General features: G+C 40.4%; 1 protein-coding gene across 2 annotated transcripts in view; it reads left to right on the top strand.

Annotated features, from left to right (window-relative positions):
• The window catches only part of slc35f3b (solute carrier family 35 member F3b), a 50,822-nt gene that overhangs the window by 8,600 nt on the left and 17,294 nt on the right, over positions 1-24,928 (top strand). Inside the window, exon 1 of one of the 2 annotated variants that reach the window (XM_030070766.1) lies at positions 19,235-19,310. The exons of the other annotated variant lie outside the window; for it this stretch is intronic. Within the exon in view, the coding sequence (XP_029926626.1) occupies positions 19,235-19,310 (76 nt within the window). Of the gene's footprint in view, positions 1-19,234; positions 19,311-24,928 lie in introns of those variants that run through there. 2 annotated transcript variants of the gene reach the window in all.

The following is a 24,928-nucleotide window of genomic DNA, read 5'->3' as shown; positions in this document are numbered from 1 at the left end:
TACAGGTCTATCATTTCCAAACTTTTAGAGATTTCCATTTGTATTCTTTGCTATGCTTCAGGCATGTACAGTAGAAGCAGCTTCTGTTGCGTAACATCACATCAATAATTGAGATGGATGCATAGATCATCACACCTGCTCCTGTAGTCCTGCTTGTGCCCAGTGGACTAGAGGAACTGCAGCTCAGCTGCAGCACGAAGAAAAAGACCTTTCAGTCTCCATCCCATTCTTTCCTCTGTGCTCTCAGTGCCTGCTAGAGTGGTATAGATTGCCATTGGCTGAATGGTGTCTGGAGAGGAGCAAATGAGACAGGCAGCCAGTGACTCGAAACGAGAGCACGGAAAAGCTCAGGTCCAGGTTCACAGCCGAATATCTCACAGAAGACCTTTCTGATATCATTTGCAAAGGGAATATGTTGAAAACCAGGGACACACTTTGTTTGAGTTGCAAAAGAATTTCATGAACTTAATAAATGTACTGTGTGCATCCATCTGTTAACAAATTAATTGTGGTACCGCAGTATATCTCCTGCAGACAAATGAGACCACACTTGTGACAATTGGCAGCCTTTATCTCACACTAGTGGTCATGTTGGTCATGGTGTTTCTCAAAATTAAGACCTAATTTCCCATAAACGATGCTCACTTCCTGGCTTCCTGTCACAAAGACAAAAAACAATTGTGTATTATTATTATTTTACTTTACTTGAAAGGGTAAACATTATTAAAAGTAAATGCTCAATTGCCTCTCTACCATGTGCCATGGCTAGAAGCTCTGAACGGTTTAACTGTGTTTCTTGTCTTAGTTTGAGCTGTAAACCATCCTTCCTTTGTGCTGTGAAGTGATCTAGTGGATTTCCTTCAAAATCCAACCACTGTGCAGTGTAGAGGTTGCCAGTCTTCTCAGTGATGGTGTTGTTTGTATGCAGTAATTATACTGATGACTCAGATTCAATGTGGTAATCATTTAGTGTTGTTCAAATGCTACACATTGCACCTTTTAGTATCTGGACATGCTTAGCTACCTTATTTATTTTGATTAAGATTATGATTCAAATCAGTGTAAGCTTGTAAAAGATATCTTGAAAGAGTTACTTAATGAAAGAATCAAGTGCTCTGGCTTTGTTCAGGAGTTCTCTCTCTCTCTCTCTCTCTCTCTCTCACACACACACACACACACACACACACACAGGCAGAAAGAAAAAGATAAAGACAGGGAGAGAAAGAGAGAAAGAAACGGACTCTCATTTATCTGACAATTCCAGCTGTAGGGCTCTGTTCAGGGCTCAGTGCTCATTCTTCCTTGTAATGGACATCCTGCCAGTTTAATGCCAAATCCTGTCCTACTGTCATCCTTTTCTCCTCCTCACTCCCTTTATCTTGAATTAATTAGAAACTGTGAAGTGATGACTCTTGCCCTTCCATAATTAACGTCAGGTCTGCTGTGGCCGTTCCAAGCACATCAGTGTCTACGGTGGCCACAGAAGAGCAGCGCTTAGGGACAGAGACTGCAATGTGTAAAGGGACATGTGGAAGTAATTAGGAGGCTTATCTGGCCATCACTACAGCCAAATGTGACTATAAACCAGGAGAGAGCATGAGTGGTACACAACAAATGAATTTGTACCAGCTTTGAAGAGCATGAACAGTAGGACTGGATAATGTTGACAGCTTGCTGCACTTATATACACAGAAGCCATCACCAACAGGCTTTAACCAGTACTTGAAACTTGAAGTACTTGTGAAGTACCTATTAGATCTATTTTCAGCAATTACAACTGCAATCTGAAGATGCGGAGAAGTGGAGACAGTGTAATTTGAACTTAAAGTGCAATATCTCAAAAAGTGCACAAGTGAAAAAGATGAATAGAAGTGCTAAACACCACAAGTGTTGGCCCATTTAAAGTCTGTATGAAGCTGCAAGCTCAAACTATGACAGAGTAGTTGAAGTTCAAAATGGGCTGGGTTTGAGCCAAGAGATCAGTTCTGACAAATGTGATAAAGTGTTGAATAATTCAAAATGTATGAAAGATGATGCAGTTGGGCCTCCTTCATGGGCCACTAAGGTACAAACTAACCGAGGTATTGTTATCTCTCTAAAAGCTGGTTTAATAAAGCTGCAGCTCAAGAAACAGCACACAGCACTTTATTTATTTATCCATACCTTCCTGCACTCCTTTTTGATGTTGTTAAACGCCTCTCTATTGGGAAAATGCATTTCCTAAGGTGTCCTTTTTATGTGTTTTTATTTTTAATGAATTTTATTATAGTGATTTATCATGATTCAAATGTGCTTTCTTTTTTATCCTTTTAATCTTGTATTTCTTATAGCAGACATTTGCAAATACAAACCAAAGACAGATGTCTATCTTTTGCATGGAAAAAGTAGTTGAGTTGATTTGCAACTTAAACTGAAGAGGCAGGACTGTACTGTGGATAAACAAAAGAAAAATCCCAGTTAGTTCTATCTGTATTTTAGGATTGGAATTTTTAAGTCATTTTTGAAGAGCTGTATTTCATCAGTGGACTTATTTATCACATCTCACACAAACTTTTGCACTACTAAGTCCATTGTAGTGACCCCTCTCCAAATTGCTAGTTCAGCTAATCTTGCATGTCTTCATTTTCCATCTTCCAGTCACGTTAAACTTACTTAATATATAGATTTGCATAGGATTTCCTCTCCTGTTCAACTAAGTTTGCCCCATCATCAAAACAGTCATCTCTTTATTATTTTATTCATATTTCCTTGCATATTTCATCTCCATATCTCTACTATATAACTTGATGCATGACCGAAGGCTCACCTCTCTTCTTGTTTCATACGGGTCAGAGATAATTTTTGGCAGCTGGTTAATTTGGAGGTCCAATTAGAGAAAGCGACTAATGAAGTATGGCTGCAGTAAGAAAAAAAAGACTATTTAACTAGCTTACAAGCTGTACAGTGTCCAAATTGGGTCAGAGTTCCTTTAACAGCCTCTTAGACTGCACTTTTTAACTTTTTTTTTTTTTTTTTTTTTTTTTCCCCATCACTTGTGACTTTCAGGTTCATTTCAGGGGATTACCATTATTTTGCTTTCAATTTGACACACTGAGACACTGGTTCCATTAACATCATGTGGCAGCTATGAGATTCAAGCACATTTTTTAATTGGCAAATGGTGTATTTCCTTCTTTTATGGCAAAATTAACAAGTTATAAACTCATTATTTTCTACTGCATACCATTACACATTCAAGAATACCAACGCACTGAATTGCTGATGGTCTTAAAGCAAATAAACACATAAATGCCAAAAGGCAAAAGCACACAGAAATGTGGATAGATAAATAACCAAAAAACAAACAATGAAATAAATAATAGACAAACAAACAAATTAACGTGCAAAAGATACAATTCAAGAATGGGACACTGGTCTCTTCATAGCTTATAACTATATATGAGGTGATATCAGCTGACAGTTCTCATTAGTATGAGCACACCAGTATGATAAACATGCTGTGAATAAATCACGTTTAACACATATTGTAGCACAACAGCAAATGAAGGAGAGTAACAAACAGCAGAAATAATGAATTTACTACAGGGCTATGAAGAGCTGCATTTGTATCATAAATATTATGCACTGGATACGTCATTTCCAACAATCAAGAGAAGAGTGATGAGTTGTAAATATACCGTGGTAAATATTTCTTTCTTGATAGATGATTACAACCTGGTCTGTGATTCAGGTGTATCATTTTGCAAATGTGAGGCAAAGCAGTTGACTATGCAAAAGTGGTAGTGGGATTCACAGTAATCACAGAAGATATGAATTTCACAGAGTGTAGGCAGAAAAGCAAAGCATCTCCTGTGTTTGATTGCTCAGAAACAGTTGAATTCATTCATGTGATGTAATCGTTAAATGTTTTGTATCAAACCTCAAACTGTTCGCATTGTTCGCCAACGTCGTGACAAGGTAATTTGCAGCGTGGTTGGTTTCATGAACTGATTGAAATAGAAATCCCTTCAAAAAAAAAAAAAAAAAAAAAGTATAACTATCCATGGACTCTATTACACCACTTTAATTTGCAAAACAGCAGGAATTACATATCAGAATTACCTGAAGTCCACAGACAAGATTTGCACAGTATCACAGAAACATATCATTTACTCAGCAGCTCTCTTTAATCTGCAGATGCCTTTCTCAGGTGTCTTGGCTCTCTCTAGATCCTTTATGCAAGAAAATATAGATGTAACATAAACACAAACACATCAAAGTGTAATTTGATCTTGTACAAGGATTCACCATGACTGATAGGCTATCATTATCCCCTTTCTCCCACACTCAGAATCAGGCTATCTCACTACCTTATTTCTCTCACAGTATGCTGGTCTTTTTTCATTTGGCTGACCGGGGTTTCTTGGATACTGTATGTGCAACTGCATCTTTGTATCAAAGTCTAGAGAAGACTGCAGTTTGCCCATTGATCAGCCCCTCTGCTATGTTTCAATCCTACCCTTTATATCCCAGTGTCTTTTACTCTCTAAGTCTTTCTGTCTCTTTGTCTTGCTTTTTTTATATGGTTTTTCTTTACATTTTGCCACAGGCCCTTTCATTTGCAAGGGGAAAAAATGGCAGGGACCTGGAGAAGCGAAGCACATGTGGCGGTTTCTGCTGCCACTGCAGCAGAAATCAAGAGAGCTCAGCGTGACACCAGAGATTAATATGGAGAGGGTTTCTCTGTTGTCTGAGGCAAGGAGGAAACAAACAAGTGTAGCCATGCATGGGATGTGAAGAACAGTTTGTTGAGTAAACAGCCTTATTTGGTCAAGTATTTGCAGTTTTAAACTATCAGCTAAGTAAATTTGCATGCATTGCTCATGCGAGCCCAGTTGCAGCTGATTGTTCGAAAGCGTGTGATGAGCTTTAGGTGTGAAAATTCAGGTTATGGTTAGGAGAAGCAGGTTTTCACCGATTTCTCACCCTTGGATGGTTGTTGTTTGTGGAACAGTGATAGTGCTATAAGCTCTCTTTTTGGTTGTCTTGAGTCAGAGATACCAATGAGGTGGGAGATGGAGGCAGCAGTGGGAAAACAGCACAGATTAGCCTCTAAGATATACTGCTTGGTTTTTCACTCACAAACCAGCACAACAATTACATTCTCTCACCCAGCTTGCACAGTCTCATTCTGACTCACTCTTTGTAGAAAAGCATCCTCACTTTTTGTTGCCGGCTATAGCTTGGGATTAAGGAGGTTATGTGTTTCCTGATAGGTTGAATATTGTTGATGCAAGTGTGCACAAAGGATAAATGTGAGTGTGTTTACATGAGACGGAGAGAATTGCTTATTGAGAGAGGCAGAGGTAACAAAAGCCACAAAGTCTGTACAGATTTGCCAGAAAAATGGGATGAGGCTTGGAAGACTTAGGACAAAGAATGCTAAAATGCTTGAATCTATTTCCAGAAGGACCCCCGTCGTGTCTCTGTAATTTGTGTGGTCTGTGAAAGCTAATTGGTGTCTCAGAGAGTGAAAGGCTATCATTGGTGACCACTTGACAGCTGATCCCTTTTGTTTGAAATGGTTCAAAGGGGAATAATCCTCGATGAGGGCTGTGCTCTCTGCTCACAAATGCATTTAATCTTTATTTAAAAGTGCTTTTGTTTTCATGAGACGGTAAGAAAGAAAGATTTCATTCGTATGAATGGCCTCTAGCTGATGCTAGATGATGATGAAAGCTTAAAAAAAATCATTTAAAGATATGTTTGCTTTGCTGTATTCATCCATAGATTTCACACAAGCTTAAAAAATACTTTAAAATACATTGAAAGATGTGAAAACATCTTTGTGCCATAAACATGCAACATCTATAGCAATAATTTTCAGTGTTTGTGCTTTTGATAACAGATATTTACAATACAGATGAAATACAAGGGCAGATATTATAATAATGACTGCCTTTTTAATGACTTCCAAGCCTTAACACCTTGCACTAAAAAGTCTGTTAAACCTCTTTTTTTTTTTTTTTTTTTTTTTTTTTTTTTTTGCTGACTGGGGACCTTAGAGTTGCCCTGCAGCATCACCCCTAGTGCCAAAAGCCTCAAGGGCTTCTGGAATTGGAGTTCAGAATCTGCAAATGTACTTAAACTGTTAGGCTATTTCTTTTCTGTAATACAAAGCAATATATCATATCATATATCATATATCTCTAGAGGCTTCAGTGTCATTTGATTTGCTTGAGACCATGACGTGAAACAGTAACTTGTGCGTGAAAATATGTTAAAACCAATTTGCTACATGAAAGGCTAGCTGATATCTGTGTAATATAGAAGTATACAGATTTGATTTTGCAGCTGTGCTCACAGTTTTCACTCTCAGATGTATATTGTTGTCATCTATCTTTATCTGTCACTCTCTTATAGATTATTAGGCTGCTCATGGCACTGTCACTAATGACTGTGAGGGTGCAAGCACTCGGTTGCCTTTGGAATCCAAAACCCATGAGAAAGCGCAACCGAGCATCTCTCTGGTTTCTCATTTCTCTGAGTTTCATAAACAGTAATAACATCACGCGAGCACAGAAAACTCCCTAGATGAAGTTCTTCCCAGATATCCCAAGAGCCTCAATTTAAGATGTTTCTCAGTGGCTTCGAGTCCCTATGCTATAAGTCATAAACAGCGCGACACAATGAACAGAGCAGGACATGACTTAAAAGACATTTCATGTTCTCTTTCTCGTGCAAAACACAGCAACTGTCAGGAGTATATTTCAAGTTTCAGTGCAGGATACCCTTCACATTTTCTTTGCAGCAGTCAACACGATGCCCTTCAGACTGTCCACTTACTCAGCGCTCTGTAGCCTTTTATGGTTTTTACGCTGAAACATTTACAAGACTGCAGTATTTCTGTTAGGTTTTGTTTTGTAGGACGTTTTGTCCCTCAGCTTTGATTCTACATACAACTGAGTAGCTTGGTGTATAATCTCAGAGCTGCCACACACTCTTAAACATCATTTGCATTGGTTTCTATAGGGAATTGTGCTGCTACATGGTCAAAGCACAGTTTAAGGGGCCTTCCTAGCATATTAATATTTTATGGATGAAATGCTGCTGTACAGTATGATTGGTTTTAAATTACGTGTTAAGTCAAGAGGTCTGTAATAGGGCTGTAGTCAGTTGGTGTGAGCTTTCATAGCGAAGGGAGGGAGTCCTCCCCATGCATGTCACTATAAGTCATTATTATAACCCCCCAACCCCCAGCGCACAAAGTGTTCGACGTGGATCAGGAAATCAGACAATTAGGAGAGCTGTGGACATGGATTAGAGCCGACAGCCAATGGGGGAGTACAGAAGGAGGCAGGAAGGCTTGAACCTCTTTTTCCCCTCAGGGGTCTGACTGGTCCGCATCCCTCAGCCCACTACATCTACTGAACAACCACTTAATCACACTGCTTATTCAAATCAAGCCAGTGCACAGGCCCCCTTTTCCCAAGTACTTACTATGCACAATCAGGCTTTTAGGACAGCCATGGTACTCACCGGAATTGCTTATAAGTGAGATTTTATTGAACGCTTTGAGTGTTGTAAATGACCATAAAGCATTTTTCGTCTCCAGTGTCTTCCAATAGAACAAAAGGGCTTTGAGGGCGTTAAAGGGCGTTTACTATGCCTTGGAAGTCAGATTTAATAAATACACAGTGAGTAAATGTTAGTGTAACTATGATGAAACCAAGAAATAATGAAATTCTAATTATGCTGTATACTGTCAATAGGTGAATATAGTTTTTTTTTTTCTTTTCATCATTGAGTCACCACAGCTTTAGATGCTAATTTTATGTCCAGTTCAAATTGTGCAAGTGTTATGAAAAACACACACACACACAGACGTGCAGCACACTGCTCAGATCTAAAACACCTCGCTGCTTTTCCTCACTCTGAATTCTGGATAATTACCATGGAGAATGGAGAATAATTTCAGGTGACATTTGTCACCTACCTTGCTTACAGTGCATTCCAACACAGTTCCTTATACTGAGGACAGCGTTTTTTAAGGTGCCATATTGAAAAAAACTGGAACGATAAATTGCATGATTGTAGCAATTTGAGGAAAACTGCTCTTCCAGTAAGCCTGTAACAAGCACACAGAGTTACTCATTTGGGAATGCAGAGCTACCAGGTTCTGTTTTCCTCCAACACCAGCTAATCACTACCTCTGTTTGTTGTAGGTGCTTTAGTTAAGACTGAGAAGTGGAGAGGGTATTTTCCACTACTGACAGCACACACGCACACACACAAACATAAACGCATGCACACTCACACACACAAACATACACGCATGCACACTCACACACACACACACACACACACACACACACACACACACACCTGCTCCAGGCCTTTTGAAGGGCCTCCAAACACCTGCTGCTGTAGTGGATGGGAGATGGGTTCACCAGTGATCAGAAAGCAGCTTGATCAGTGTTGAAAGCGTTCTGGGTGGACCCGGCATCCAACCTGAACACTTCAAAGACAAATACTAAGAGATCTGAAGCCTGATGATAGTGCGTGAACAGGGGGTAATTAACCCCTTCATTTCCTTTGGCAGTCAATGACAAGAAAGACTTATTTAGTTATTTAGTTATTGCTACTGCCATAACAGCCACCTGTATTTGCCTATAAATATGATCCACCAGTGTCATTCTCCCTGTTGTTTGCAACCATTCCCTGGCTTTCAACTATTTACCAGAAAAAGGAGAAAAACAGAAAAAAACAAAAAACAAACATATGCCCAATTTTGGCAACTCTGCCAGCCTCATTTATGTTCAAGCAAAATGACTCCTATCACTAAATCTCTGCATAATTGAGCTGTGTATTCTCAGGTGTGCTATTTTGGCATGGTTGGTCTTATTTGTGTGCAGGGTGTGAACCCATCAGCAGTTTCCATTGCACAGTCTATTGGAAAGTAAAATGAATCCCACTTTAACAGTCCCATGTGCCTGGTAAAGAGACGATTAGTCTGTTTCTGCTGGAGAGATGAATGAACGGTGGCAACAGGTCCTCTGCTCACAACATCCTCATGACTGGACAGCAGGCCCTGATATCCAGCAGCGTTCTGTGTCTCAGACAAATGGGCCTTGTCACATCTCAGGCTCAGATAACAGTTTTTTCATTACCCTGTTGTTCAGGTGAAGGGCTGCAGGATGGCCTACAGGGTAGTGCATCTGTCCCTCAGGTGCTGGAGTTGTATTGAGCTGCTGGCACAGAGAATCACCACAGTTTGAAACAGAGCTTAAAAACAACTTGAAGCAGGCAAACTATTTACCACAGGTGCAGATCCTAACCTTAACTTGAAGAAACCCATGTCTAAAATTCACCATCATTTACCAGTTTATAAGCATTTGTCTAAAACTGTGATTGGCTGAAAACCATTGCATGAAGATGTGTCTACACCTGCAGCTTGATGGTAGTTAAAGTTCACCTTCAAGTTTATTTAGAGTCCGTATTCACTGATTACAGTGTCAAGGGGCTTTACAGGCTGACAAGTTCACAACAAACAAAACGGGACAAAATCCCTAACTTAACCCTCATAGCAGGCAAGAAAAACTCCGGCCCCCTAAAAAAAAAAAAAAAAAAAAAAAAAAAAAAGATAGGAAGGCATGGGCGTGATCTACTCTGCAGTTAAAGCTCTCCAAGCTTAACAAACTTAACTTCTGTTCCAATGTGTCACAATGCAAATGCATCCCAGCATGAGGGTAAAAAAGAGGATTGCCCCCTTGTGGGTATCAATACATGAAAAGTGAAACATGAAAAACAATTATATAAACATATAAAGACGATGTCACACGAAAGCAGGAGAAAAATAATACATGATAACATCAGTTTGTACATCATACATAATAAAATCTGCACAGAGATGGTGGTGGATCATTGTGATTTCTCTCCAAATTTGTAGATCAGCAGGACTTGCCTGGATGAAACTTAATGAAGCAGCTCATTATAAAATGGCAGGGAATACATGCCTGGTCATATATTTGGGGACACCAGGCTTATGGCTCTGTCATAAAAAAATGCTTGCTACAATGTAAAAATGAATCAAGTTAGAAAAGTGATGTAGCAATTAAATTTAATCAAGTCAGTTAAATTGCAATTGAAGAGATGTTGCACAGAGCGCAAAATGGTAATAATTAATCGGACAAATATGCTGAACTGGTGGTGTGTAAACCAGCTGATCAGCCAGCCATGCATATATACATATGTTGCTGAGTGATTTCAATTGATTAAACCCGCTATGGAGAAGACACAGCAGCACGGGACATGAATCACTATGACAACAGCCGCATGTGAACGCTGCCTCATCAGCTATGATGCATGCTGAGATCTGTCCATGTATGCCTCAGACCTACATGGCTGCTAATGGAGCTGTCAGTGCCCAGTCAGGTCTGTTTGGACTCAGCCTCGGTGATAGGTCTTCCCTCTTACCCCCACCCCCCACCCCTCCAACCCACCCTGCTCCCCACCCCTCTTCAGGACACAGGACACACCTCCCCACCAGTGTGTGGCCTTTTGTGGCCAGGCTATGATCTGCCATGCAGTGTGACCAATCCTACAGTCACAAGTAGGGGAAGGCCAATTTATCGGTTTACTGCTATATTTGGCCAATGTCTGCCTATATGCTTTTTTTTTTTTTTTTTGTATTACTTTTCAGTGTCTATGACTGAGTCTCTGAGTCTGTTATTTTTCATTTTCAAGATTTTCTTTGTTCTGTTTGTTTATTCATTAAAAAGTGGTTTTCTCTAGTTCTCTTGTTTTTTTTTCCCATAGTATTTTTCAAAATTTAAATGTTGAATATCCACACAAAATATCGTCTATCAACAGCGTCAGCATTTGTTTTTAAAGGCCCATATCTGTCAACCCCTATGTGACGATCTAATCAGTCTCCCTGTCACTTAATATTACTCACCTGTGTGGTGTGCTATCAGTGTGCTTGTGTGCGTATTTGTTTGTGTATATTTATGTTTACTGTTTTGTAGGTGCTTCTGCCTATGGTGCAATTTCTGTGCATGTGGGTCACTTTAGCATCTGCCAGTACTCTGATGTAATCCCATGCAATCTGCTGTCCCACTGCTTTACTCCACTGCTGGGCTGCAGTAAATGCGTAAGGTAACTTCTTTGGTCTCTTCTTTGGTCTCTTCTTTGGTCTCTTTCTTTTTTTCCCCCCTTCCAAATGGCACAGTGGATGAAGCTGAGCTAGTGACTCTTCAGTGAATCCCAAGAGTCACTTGATGGGGTCATGGTGCCCCCTACAGGTAGACAAGAGGCCATACACTTTAAATTATTATTCAAACTAAATAAATAGTAACGTGTTTTTTTGTGCAGAGGAAAGATCTTAAAATTGACTCACTTTACTCTCATAGCAGGCGATACGCCCCCCACCCAACACACACACACAGATAGGAGGACTCTTACTCCTCAGCAACATACTGAACCTCTGTTGCATCAGTGTCACACCTGCTTGCCAGTGCTTGGTGTTTTGAAGTAAATAGTCATCATTGTCAGTTTCTTTTAGCACAGATGTAAGTGTACAAAAAAGGCCCCATCATCAGATAGCCTAATTTTCTCTACAAGTTTTGCCTTCTATGTATAATGAAAGAACTGAAAAGCTGGACATTTTTTTTTTTTTTTTTTACTGCATGCCCATGTTCTCTCAGGCTTGAGTAACAGGCTGATTTTCATGCCAGTGGCAGACACCGGTTAATGGCATTGCTGGAATAATAATTACAGCAATTAAGGACAGTCTGAATAATTTTGTTAAGCACAGTAAGTTAAGAGCTTTTTCTGTTTCAGCACCGTGGACAGCTCCAATCACTGCTAATGCATTTAGCACAGGGTCATTTCACACAGGGCCATTAAACAGTAACTAAAGGTGGACTATCTGATACAACATGAATTCATTCACTTATCAGTAATAGAACATTGTATCCTGAATCACAAGAAATTCAGACCATATTATGTGTCCAAAAACCTTGTTGCTATATGGTTATACCATAGCCTGACAACAGAGGGTGCCAGCGCCATTAACTGAAGCCCTATAATCTTTTCTATACATTATTCATCCCCCCAAGGAAGACATTCTCTTGTCAGTCTGCATTTGGGGTTCAGCCTCTTCAGGATGCTGCTGGAGTATGTAGGGGTTAAGAGTCTTGCTGAAGGATAATTTGACAGGTATGGCTACACAGGAAATTGAGCCACTGGCCTTTGTAGTCAGTGGGGACAACTGCACTAACAAGTATGTCATCTTGTTGCCCTTGTCAGCAGTAGTCATATTAGACTTTTTATTAAACAGACCTTATATCAGACTTATGATTATTTACAGGACCAAGAGGTTGCAGTTACTAAATTCAAATGCTGTTTAACCACTGGCTTAGGATTTATACCTTGCAAAGACCTCACACTCCTACGCCTGGCCTACGCTGTGTCACTTCCCATGATCTCAATAAAGACGAAATCTGTGGAGATTAACTGCCACTCCAAGCTCTAACAGAAAAGTGATGTGATGTAATGTTGAGGAATCATGCCATAATCACTACACGATAAATTTTGATCACATTTTTGTTCATTACATTTATTCTGCATTTATTCTAGTCTCTGTTTGGCCTCAGTGACATCTTTAATGCTGGCAGAAAGTGGTGTATGTGGTGTACGCAAATAAGAATTCAGGAGAGGAGGTTATCCTCTATCCCTTTGAATGGTGGCACCTGTGACATTGTCTGCAGGGAAGAAGTACGAGCTGTTTCCAAATTGCCTGCTTAGCTGCCGAATCGAATTTTGTACCTCTCATGTTTTAGGTCACCTTAACAGGTACCTCTCTGAATTATTCCTGTCTCAATTAGACCTCTCTACTTACCTTTCCTGCAGCCTAAAATGTACTATAATTTATAATGTTATAACGCCTTGGTGACACTGTAACAGGAAATGTTTTGGATTTTTACTCGATAAAAGATCGTTATTGAAATTCTAATTGACTAATTTGCCATTGATAAAAGAATTGACTAACCGATTACAAACTCTGGGCCTGCAAGTTTAATTGCTTCCTATTTATTTCCAAAGCATTGTCTTTTTGAAGAAATGGTAGGAGCTCTTATTTGGCCTTTTCCCTTTCAGTGGCCGATTGGTCTAGATAGTGACACTGACTAAAAAAAACTAGGTACGCTTCAAAATGTAATCAATAATTTATGTTGTTGTAAAAAAACAAAACAAAACAAAAATTCTGCATTTGTAACAGTTCTGCAAGGACTGCAGCACTGCCCACAACATAAAAAGTCATATTAAAAGGCTGACCAAATGCGTTTCAAATCACTCATATATATATATATATATATATATATATATATATATATATATGTATATATATTTATTTTTTTTTATTTTTTTTCCGTAGATTTACACCATAAAGCTTTTACACATCCAGCATCACAGGCTTTCTCTGAAACAACCTTAATTGGAAAGGAGATATGTGCTGTCAGAGGCTGATTCCCCTCGTGGGATGTAAATTTAATGGATACTCTCTCTCTCCCTGATTGCACGTGGGCCGCCAGGGCAGGGTGTGATTATAAGGACCATCACTGGGTATTACAACTTGATAGCATTTAATGGATGGTGCTGGACTTTATTAGCTGTGGTGGTAATTAAAAGGAAGGACCCAGATTACTTCCCTTTAAAGTGGCAGTCTCTCTAACTCCCTCTGTCTACCTCCTAGGCAGCTTTGAGTTGAGAGGGAGGGCTCTTATAAGCTCTCTGACCCTCAAGCTGCACTCCCGCTGCTGGAGTTGATCCTGCTCTGGGATCAACCAGGACACAACCAAGGGCTCTGCTACACATCGCCTCAGCCAGATCCCTCTCTATTATATTTGTTTGTTTGTGTTTCTGTTAGACTGTGTGGGTATGTGTGTCTGGGTGTGTTGAGTCTGTGTCTGCATCGATCTACAGTGCACAGAGCAGCAGCTCTTGTAGTATGTTTTCATAGTAAAGTGAGGAATGTTGCCTAAAGCTCTTATTTTATTTTTATTTTATTTGTTTTTGAGCCATTGTACAGCAACCCCACCAGAGAGTCAGCAGACAAATTGGCTGTGTTTGAAAGGCTGGAGTCATTTGGAGTGGCCCAGTAACTATCACCTTCACACCATCACATCACACATGATTGCACACCGCTGTGGTCCTGGAGTTAAGATGTGTCACCGTGATGCACAGAGCCACTGACAAGAACAGAGACGATCATTTGGCAAAAAACTAATTAAAAATAATTTTATGAGTCTACTCTATGTGGAACTTCTACATCTGTTACAAAATATGTCAGGCTATTTTTAATTGAAGTCAGTATTGCAGAGTGATGGTGATGGCGGTGTCAGTTACAAATTACAGTCTGATGAAGTCTCGGTAACACAGTTTCTTAGTGTATCACATGCATGTGTTTGCCACCATGTTGCTCTGTAATTTAGCTAAAATGGGGGATGTATTTTAGTAACCGCTAGCGCCGTGCTGTCCCCAGGGAGCCCGCCGAGGCCATTAATCTAATAAACTGCTGCTCAGTGCAGCTTCCTGACAGTCGCTTGCCTCCACAGATGAGTTGTATCTGCTTTGAAGACGTATAGGGCTGCAGAGGAGGGAAAGTTAATTTGACTTGACCCTTCTGACATGTGAAACAGGCTGTTATTTAGGACTTGGTGCCACAACCCCCCCACCCCTTTCTCACTCACTGGGAGCTGTTATTAAGTGTGAGCCCTGTGAGCCACACTGCTCTTCAGATTTGTAATGAATTCTGAGCTTCCAGGTTACAGTCCTACGACCTGCTTTGTTCAGTAAGTAAGAGGCACAGGGGACCAGGACTGGAACCATGAAGCGAAAAAAGCAATCTTTATCAGTCTTCTCAAGGGAGAGCCTCTGATGACCTCCTCCCTCACACAACACTGCCAATTTTTACATAAATATTAATCACCACATTAGAACCAATATTAATATTAATATAAATTGATATGATCATCTTTAGTGTACATATCCTCATCTTCTTTGCTCAGACTGCAAAACATAATCTATTGTATGTGCTCATTTTCACAAAGCAGCAAGGATAAAGCATGTCTTTGCAAATGGATGGGAAAATAATTGCAAAGTCAGTCGGCACCCAAATACAGTTAACAAGAAGTACAGCAGATCTGTTAGCAGACGGCAACCTAATAACCTAATAAATGACATTAAAAAGAAACACTGCTAAGACTTGCACATTTAGTCCAGTGCAATGCAAATTAAACATGCAAATTAGATTCCATCATGTGTTGGTCAAAATTGTTATGACTTTATAAAATAGAAATGCAGCAGCTCTACTAACACACTAATGCTGTTTTCCCAGAAGGGATAGGGCCATCACATAAAAAGATACTGTAGCACCTAAACCTGTTTCTGGTTCATAATACTAAAATACAAACTAATACAAAGAGGCTAACTTTTCAAAATGATGTGAAACAGATTTCTTCAGCACCAACTGTCACCATAGTACGCAGATGTTGCCTTTCCATTGCACAGAAAGTGTGGAAAATCTATATAATGATATTGCAGTAAATATTGATTTTTGGGTAAATTGTTGGGCTTCCTGTTTGGAGTGATTCTGTGATAAAATTGTGTCCTTTTAGTGCAGCTCTAAAAAAAACAGTTTCAATCAAGGCAGCCTCCAACTCAAGATGTGCCCTTTTTTGCACATAAGTACAGATGAGTACATAAGTACGCACATACAAAACACACAAATCTGTCAAGAAGCTGCAGCACAAGATGTTATAATAATGCGATTAATTTGTCAATAGATCAATCTACCAGTCAGTCAGATATCAGAGAAAACATGTTAATCACAAATAATCAAGTAGATAAATGAATAAACAAATAAATAGAAATCCAGACTCCAAGATTATCAGAGCAGTAGTGGGGGTTGGACAAACTCAGATAGAATAGCTGTGCCAGCTGACTTGCAGTGTTTGATGTTGACTTATTAACTTCACTGCTGTTGGGTAGATAATGATAATATGTATTTTTTAGTCAACTTTTCCTTTAAGGTTTTTCTTTGTTTTTTGGCTTAAGTTAGGGTTAGGTTTGTCATTGGCTAGATATTGTTTTTATAAGGCATTGAGAAATGTTCAGTGTTTGGCACTAGGTCGTTGAAAAACTGGTTCTTTAGACCAAAGGCAAAACCTCTCCAGCACTTCATGCCTTGGGTCCCCGGGTTCCTTTGAAGCCTCCAAGTCTATTGCCAGACTGTGGCAGCTATACAAATTAAACTGGGCACATTTACTCACACTGGCACTATTGCTTAATTAAGATCAGATGGCAAAAAATCAATTAACATGCACACACACCTCTCAACACTCCATCAGCTCACACCATCAAATTAACTGTGCATCACCACATGGACTGCACTACTCATCATACTTCTTCTCAAGTCAGTCAGTAGTCACTTTCCAACTGTGAAAGTGGTGAAAACATTAACTATGATATCTCTAAAGCTTTTTCTTGCCCGAAACTCAAGACAAAATTACTTCTGATTGATTGAACTGATCATCTTTTGAGTGGTTTCACATGTTCTTACTTCTTTTTTTTTTTTTTTTTTTTTTTTTTTTTTTTAAATGCACATAGTCAAACATGATGATCTGAATCCACATGCTGGGTTGTTGTCTCTGTGTTTCTGAGTCATCAGATGTTGCAGGTTTACTGTGCATGAAGTGTTGAGATGCAGGTGGTACAATTGGTTCTTAAAAAAAAAAAAAGTGAAATGCAGCTTTAATCAAGAATGTCTCAGTAGGTGGATGTGTGTGCTGATGTTTTCTATCCAATGCATTTGCACATCCCAACAGTGTTGGTTGGTGGGGTTAGATGTATGTTTGACCTATTAAGCGGTTACTGTAGCTTCCCTCATTCTTCAGCATGAATAAACATTTAAGCAAAGTAGAAGCCAAAGCTTTGGAGTGCAGCAGAACATCCCACTGTACACAGAGGAATAATCGCTTCTCATCCTAGATCCCCTTCTATCAGTCTCGAGGAAGAAACAGGGCTTCAAAAGGATGCAGTGATGCAAGCCTAAGGAACCTCAAGGGATACGGCTTTATTTTTTTTTCTTTCACATTGCTCACATACACTTATCCCTGTTCATATATGAGTGCGTGTGGTAGAGAGAGAGAGAGAGAGTTGTCATGTGGTGTCTCAGAGCCGGGACAAGTTTGATCTTCCTCCGCGTTAACAGATAAAAGTCTATGACTCAATGACTGGGATCCTTTAATGATGTCACCCCTCCACCTATTTCCACCTCCATGTCTTTCTATCAGTAAAAGCATGTGCACTCCCACTAAATCTCCTCATTCTTATCATACTAAGCATCTGAAAATTGACATTAGTTCTGTAAGAAGCTTCAGAACTGTACAAGGACCCCCCCCACCACACATACACACAAACACACACACACACACACACACAGACACATAATGTGACATGGAATCCCTCACTATGACACACAAAAATACCACTCTTTGGTGACACGTTTATGCTGTGTTTATCCATCAAACATCCTGTGCTGCTTTTTTAGTTCTTTCACTTCATCCATTACCGCCCATCCGCTTGTTCCTGACATTTCCCATTTTCAAACCCAAACACAGGGGACTGGGGATGCAATGGAAAATGGTAAGGGATCCAGTGCATTTCACTGCCTGGCAAGAAGGCTAGGGGAAGAAGACAGAATGGGCCTGAGTGCTGAGTGTTTTTAGAGCTCCTTGTCCTAGTTAGGCAGGGCAGGGGATTCTAGCTTGAGTGTGAGGTAGAGTCTAAGCAGTGAATTATTCAGTGGAGCTTCCTTTAGGCATGCTCACACCCACGGCTTTTACACACACCAAGCCATTGCAGACACATACTGTACATGTATGCACGGGGGGGTAATTTCCACCTGGGACTGGGGGAGACATGTCACCCCTACTTTTGAAAACTGCTGTTTTGCCCACACCCTGACCCTGTGAACACGTTTTACAATGTTATTAAGCAAACAATGGATGGTTATGATACGATTTTAATAGATGGCATAAAGAAATGCAAAGTGTTTGCATTATTGATGTCTGCTGGTACTGTGACTGATTAAACTTTATCATTTTGTCATTACATGTAGAATATAAGTTACGTTTTTTTAAAAAAATTTCACTATATTTTGCATGCTGTGTTTAATACCTACCTATCTGAATAACTATTGCTATTCAGCTCCATCAGTAGAACTAATGGCTAGTTAGCATTCAGCAAATGTGTAAGCATAAAAATGTTACCAATTGAAATGCAACATGTATCTTATTTCAGCTAGCTAGCTGGTCCTGGGTCATTTGCAGTTTTGTAAAAATGCAGGGCATAAGTTTTATATTAGTTTTTTTTTTTTTTTTTTTTTTTTTAGAAGAGGTTCCAGGGGGTCCCTAGATAAAAAATTAAGGAGTAGGCTACTATTCCACCGTGCCCATTAATTTACTAGAAATCATCCCAACTGGAAAATATCTGCGAATGACTTATGCAATCATAGGCTTGACTCTCAGCACTGCTGTCTCCCAACATTGTCACAATTTCCTACAACGCTTGGACAAAATTTTTACCAAATCTATGGAGGGTCTGTGGAGCTTCATGTGTGTCTGTGCGTCCTCTGAGAAGCTATATCATCCCGCCCCCGCACTGCCACCCACCTGAATTGCACCGGGCCGATCATATCTATCACACAGTCCATTTATAGCGCAGACTTTGCAAGCGCGCTGCCAATCCAGCCTCTGTCTCACTCAGTCCCATGCAGCGCTGCCTTTGCCCCGGAGGGACCACGGCCGCGGGGGGTCGGGGGAAGACAGCCGGGCTCGCCTGCTTCGGGACGGAGGGGGGAGGATGGTGATATTGTAGGTGGGGGGGTGATGGATGCGTGACGTGGCGAATTGCAGCAATTGCCAAACTGTACGTGGGGAGAGACCAGCCAGGACGCACTGGATACTGCAGATTTGGGAAGGGAGGCAGGTGGAGAAGGGGGGGTGGGATAGGCTACGATCAAAATCATCAACAGGGAGTTGGATAGATGCGAGGGGAGAGAGAGCAGGAGAGCGGGTCTAGAGGGGCGAGGAAACATCAAGAGGGTCCCATCAAGAGGTCTGGTGTCTGCACCAAATCAGCTTCAGGGATGTAGTCGAAGCGGATAGAGCTCTGCCCATCCGAGCTCATCATCATGAAGAAACACTCCGCAAGGGTTGCCCCGCTGTCCGCCTGCAACAGTCCGGTGCTCACCCTCACCAAAGTAGAAGGTAGGGAGAGTTGATATTGATCTGGACAGCCTGCACGGCGCACTGGTGCTATTATTTCTTTCTTCTGGACATGCCTCCGCCAGTTTCACAGACTACCCAAAATTAGAAACCTTTCTGATTAGAGCGGGGGGCTTTGCCTAAATATCCGGTACAGCGTGTCTCCATCAGGAGAGGCAGCGTTTGGCATGGTTGAACTTTTAAAGATGTTACAGCCACCAAGGCGACAAAGGAATCAGCCAAGCGCGCAAGTTCACCTTTGATGTTAAATCCATCCATCATGCATCCGGTAGCCTAATAATATTGAGGCACAGAATTGACGTTAGACAGCAGCCTAATCAATTTTATACACACAAATCCTTTCAAATGCAAGCATAATTTCATGGCATTATTCATTTTGACTATTTTATTTCATCAAATATTGAAGGAATGTAATGTTGCTAAAATACCCAATTAAGCGTTTAAATGAGGGAAGGGACTCGCAGCCTTGCCCAGTTACATTTATTGGCGCATTGTTTCTTTTTTGGTAAAAGCGCGACGCGTTCGGCCAGTAAATTAGTGCAAATTACTGGTTCGTTCGTGTGAAGTGTGTTAAGTTGTTATTGCAGCAGGGGTTTCCCTCACACTCTCCACCCTTCTCTCAGTCATTGGCCACAACAGTTTGTCTGTACTCCAGTGCTAAAATACCGCACAGCATCGTGCCTGGATGCTGTGAGCAACCGGGCTTTGAACCAAAAGCTGTAAACATGTTAATATGTTCTGAACCTCTCTGCGACCCACACATTGGCTGCCCTTCACTTGACTCTGCCTCTGGTGGCTTGAGGAGGGGTCAGTCTTTTGATGAGTCAATCTTATGATGCATCAATCTTGGTATGGGTCAGTGGTATGATGGGATGGTGTTATGATTGGTCAGTCTCATGATGGGTTGGTCTTATGATGGATCAATCCTATGGATAAATATGATCATGGGTCTCCCTGTCTCCTCCTGTGGTCCAAGGAATGTTCTAGTCTGAGAGTCCCTCTGATCACATAGGAAGCTGACATTTCCTGTTGATGATCATTAGTACAGGACAAGTACTCTCTGACTTCCTATGTGTATTTGTGCATGTGTGTATTGTGTGTCTTGTTGCATCACTCTCCCAACACAGCTGTCTGGAACGTCAACGACAAACAAGATGTTGAAAGCTGTAGCGTAATTTCTCCTCTTTTCGTGTCATTCCCCTCAGCCTATACCACTGTTTTCAGTTTTGTGCAATGGGGCAGCGTTATGCATTTTTAACTGTATCCACATAGCACAGAAGATTAGCGATTATCTCAATGTGCTCTTATTTGTTTTGCGAAAGCGCCAAGTAAACACTGAGCTGCACTGGAATTTGCTGTTGACTTCACAGCACTCTTTAAAGAATAGCACCAAGCTGCGGCATTGCGCCCTGCACCCAAAGTAATCCCAGCCTCATTTGCATCCTGTACCATAGTGTAACTGGCTTTGAATGCTATAAAATATTCAGCAGAAGAAGTTTTTCTAATGTGCCATATTCAACTTACAGTCATTAGTTTTTGCCCTATGTCTGTATGAATGAATCGCAATACATTTGCCAAATTAAATAAGTCAAAGATGAAACGCACAGTGAGCTGCAACATTATTTGTCTCCGCATTTTTATCATGTTGGATATCAGATCTTACACAGTGCATTAAGTATTTGGAGAAAGTAGGGGTCATTTTTGTTCAGAAGCATCATTTATTAGCATGTAGTTATCTCTGGAACAGCCCACACCAAATTGACAAACAGTGATAGTCATTTCATGCTACAAATGATTTTGACAGTGTACCAAAATGAACGCTTTATTTAATTAAATCTTTTTCTGTCCAAACATTTTTTGAATGTTAAAAATGCAGGAGCCGTGAAGGCTACCACACAGTACAAAATGCATTGTAAATGCCTTTCATCCAATCTAGATGGAAATATTCTTCAGGAGCTATGCAGACTGTTGTGCAAAATTGCTATTTGATCTCATACTTAATATTGGATTATTCATAATTTATGAACAGGCTGGAATATAAATGAAGCATTAAGTTTCGTAAAGTTTTATATGGTCACTGCAGTAATCTCTCAAATTAAGTAGAAGTAATTAGTTTGGCTCAGATAGACAGATACTGAAGGCATTCTGTGTTGCATTCACTCTGTAGGATAATGTAAGTTGTATTTGATAACCTATCATACTTATATGAACTATTATAAATTTATGTATTGGCTCACAATAGTCCTCATAGCTGGACTAATTATGATTATAAATTAATAGTATTAAGTGCCAACTTGCAATATCCCTTTTTTCAAATGAGTCATAGCTAGCACAGTTATTTCAAGGCATTGTTTGGTGAGGAATTATATGAAAGAGAAAGAGAAATGGGTAGGCTTGGGATAGAGAGAGGAGTGTGTGTGAAGCAGTGTGTATGTGTGTGTGTGTGTGTGTGTGTGTGTGTTGGGCGTGGGGGGTGGGGGGGTGTACAGTATTGTATGCCTTTGAAAAGAGTTTAAAGCTCCAAAGTTTATGATGGGAGCTGTTGGCTTCCCCATTTCTACAGCAGGTGCTTTGAACGAGGAATGAATCACAAGCGGCCACAGCGGATCCTCACACAGCTTTCAGAGTCTCTGCTGGTTATGTAACACCAGCACAAAAACCTGTGTTTCTCTACACTAACAACCTGCACCCGCCTGTCAACGAATCTCTCCCACCCCTCTTTCACGTTCAGTTTTTTTTCTTTAAGCCCATCTAACATCTGCATACAACACACCTCTAAAAGAACAAGCAGGTAATTCATTATAATCTATGGCCTATATGGCTTTGTGAGAACACACACATCAAAGTCCACAGCCCTTCCAAAGTGAGCTGAGACACCAGTGATACAGCCTGAGAAATTTAAAGGTGCTGTGTCTTTCTTGCCCTTGGCTGTACGTGTGCAGTGAAGGTCGCTGTGACAGACAGATTGACCGACCAGCAAACCATGTGACACTCTGCTGGTTGCAGCTAAAAACGTATGCAGACACTACAAAAAAATCTTGCAAACTATAATGCTGCGAATTTCTATAAGCATTTCTAAAGTCAAGGCTTCAGGTACAGCGCTGTATCCTGACATTATTATGACATCGACATTTTTGCTTTAGATGCAGTTATACTTGAGGTTCCTTTGAAGGGAATGGTTGAAGCTCTGCTCATTTCATCTGGATTTCCAGTTAGTTATTAAAATACAACAGTGTCATTTTTTTAGACACCTGGCTTAGTGGCAGAATTAATGTCTTGTAGGCGGTAGCAATAAATCACCAGATGACATACACCCCTCATTCTGTTGTTTTAGAGCAGAAGCACAAGTCCATTTCTGGGCTAGAGGTCGGTGATGCCCATTGCCCTCCATGTTTTGATTCGTTGTCATATTTACTTCCTCCTTGAAATGATCTGTGTTCTTCTAATTGGTCCATGGATGATGAATTATTGATTTCTCTTCAAACCATATTTCTGGTGCTTGTGTCTGCGGAGAATAGCTGTGTTGTTCCTCTTGTTGTCAGAAGCATGAAGAAGAAGTTCATAAAAGTCCCTTTAATCTCTTTAATCTCATTACAGGCTTTGATATAGAGCAGGCATCTTTCTTTGAAAGTGCTTCAAAACAAGCTTATAACCCCTCAGGAAGCTGATCATATTTCACGGGCTGCCATCGACAGCGCGCTGGACCTTTCCCCAGGGCGCAATTTACCTCGACCGCCTATTATATCCATCTAATGATCACCAATACTGACTAATTTACAAACACGCTTACTTGCAAGCTTCGGGTTAAAATGTCCACTTTAACAAGATAGTTAATCAAGTTTTTTTTTCATCATTTTCCTGTGGATAGTGTAGTGATCTGCTTTCTTTTGTCTTGTTTCAAAATACTTTTAGAACAATCCTTTAAACCAAATGAAACTACACTGGAAGAAAACAGATGTCCCTCCTTATATTAGCATAAATTTTCATTTGTGTTACAGAAAGTAAGATTTAAAGACTAAATGTGACATTAACTTTCTTAATATGGATATTTTGGAAAGTGGATGAAAGCCTGGGTGACCAGGTTTGCTGGCCGGTCTGCTCCAGGCATTGTGTATGGGGCATGAGTCTTCATCATAATGTAATATGGGACATTTAAAGGGAGCTGCAGCCATTAAGCAAGCGAGCAAATAGCTTGTGAATTTACATAACAGAAGCGATAGAAGTTGGCAAGATTGCAGAATTGGAGAACTGACAAAACAAAATTTACAAGCAAAAATGTCAAATGCAATGTTGCAGAGTTATTTGATACACACTCACAAAGCGTAAAGACATGCACATGCATTTGTGTATGATAGGTGTGTGAAATAAGATGACTGGGACCAGGGCTTGTGTGAATGGCAACAACTTAGCTGTGAGTGTAAAGGCAAGGCTCAAAGTTGTGTATGCCCCATGTTTCATCTGGATCTGTGGTGTAAAAAGATTTGTGATAATATTGTGCCATTTTCCTTTTCGAGCTGTATTAATATATATGGTGTCTTCCTCTCTTGAATCAAACTGAAGTCGACTTTTAGGGTTGTATGAGGAATGAGACGACTCCCTCGCTGAAATTCATCTGAAGAGCAGTTGAAATATGTCCCGATCGATGTGTAATGAATACAAAGAGTGAAAGCGTTATCGTAGTAAGATTGTGAGCTATAGTGTAGCTCAGGTTAAACAAGTGTAGCGCACATATGGAAAGAAATCTATCAGTCTGGAGCGCTCTCGTAATATTTAATTGAATAGAGTGGAGGAGTGGGTTCCTAAATGGATTTGTTTTTGAGTTCACTTGAGGTTAGTTGGCACTGTTTGCTTGCTGCGTGTCTCATTTGTGTCGTTCATTTGAGAAATGCGCTCTGTAACAGTACAGTAGTGTTTAATGTTTAAGCAAAAACTTGTAAGGAGGAAGCTCTAAGCTATAATCCTAAATTGGGAGAGCTGATCCATAAGCTTTCTCTGCGTGGGAGCAGGGAGACTGCCTTTCCTCTCCAAATGTCCTACGCAGCCTGTTGACCAGGCGGTAGGGTTGTGATGTACCTAGAAGATTATTTATTACATAGATTAAGTAACAAAATATTTTGAGTCAGTCTAAAGCAGTCGTAGTAAATGTGACAAGCCTGGAATGGTGTCAGCAAGAATTTGGTTTACACGCTTGGCTCCCTTTAATCTGTGAAAATGACTGAGTGAGCAGTTCACTCCCTCTGCATTTTGTTTTGACTCTAGTAAACTACCTTTAACTTTTGATTATATTGAAAAGTAATCACTTACCAGACAGTGAGGGTCAATACAGCTGCCTTCCTAACAAAGGTTAAAAGAACGCACACTTCTGACATTACTTTGACCAGTCTCCAATAGGACTAAGGATAATTTAAGACAAGTCTGAAGTCAAGTTTATGTAATGTTGATAAATTATCTTCCTTTTCAGCAGCCATGGGAGGCAGGGAGGGATGAGAGCCACTGTTTGGGAAGACACTTAGAGTTAACACCTACAGTGGCTGCCTATCCATTACTTCGACCGAGGCGGTGCGGCCAATCTTTTAAATATTGATTTGTCACGCAAAGTA

The sequence above is a fragment of the Myripristis murdjan genome, chromosome 15 (genome assembly GCF_902150065.1).
Source record: "Myripristis murdjan chromosome 15, fMyrMur1.1, whole genome shotgun sequence".
NCBI lineage: Eukaryota > Metazoa > Chordata > Actinopteri > Holocentriformes > Holocentridae > Myripristis > Myripristis murdjan.
The sequence above is the reverse complement of the archived record's forward strand: the minus strand, read 5'-3'. Positions and strand labels throughout refer to the sequence as shown.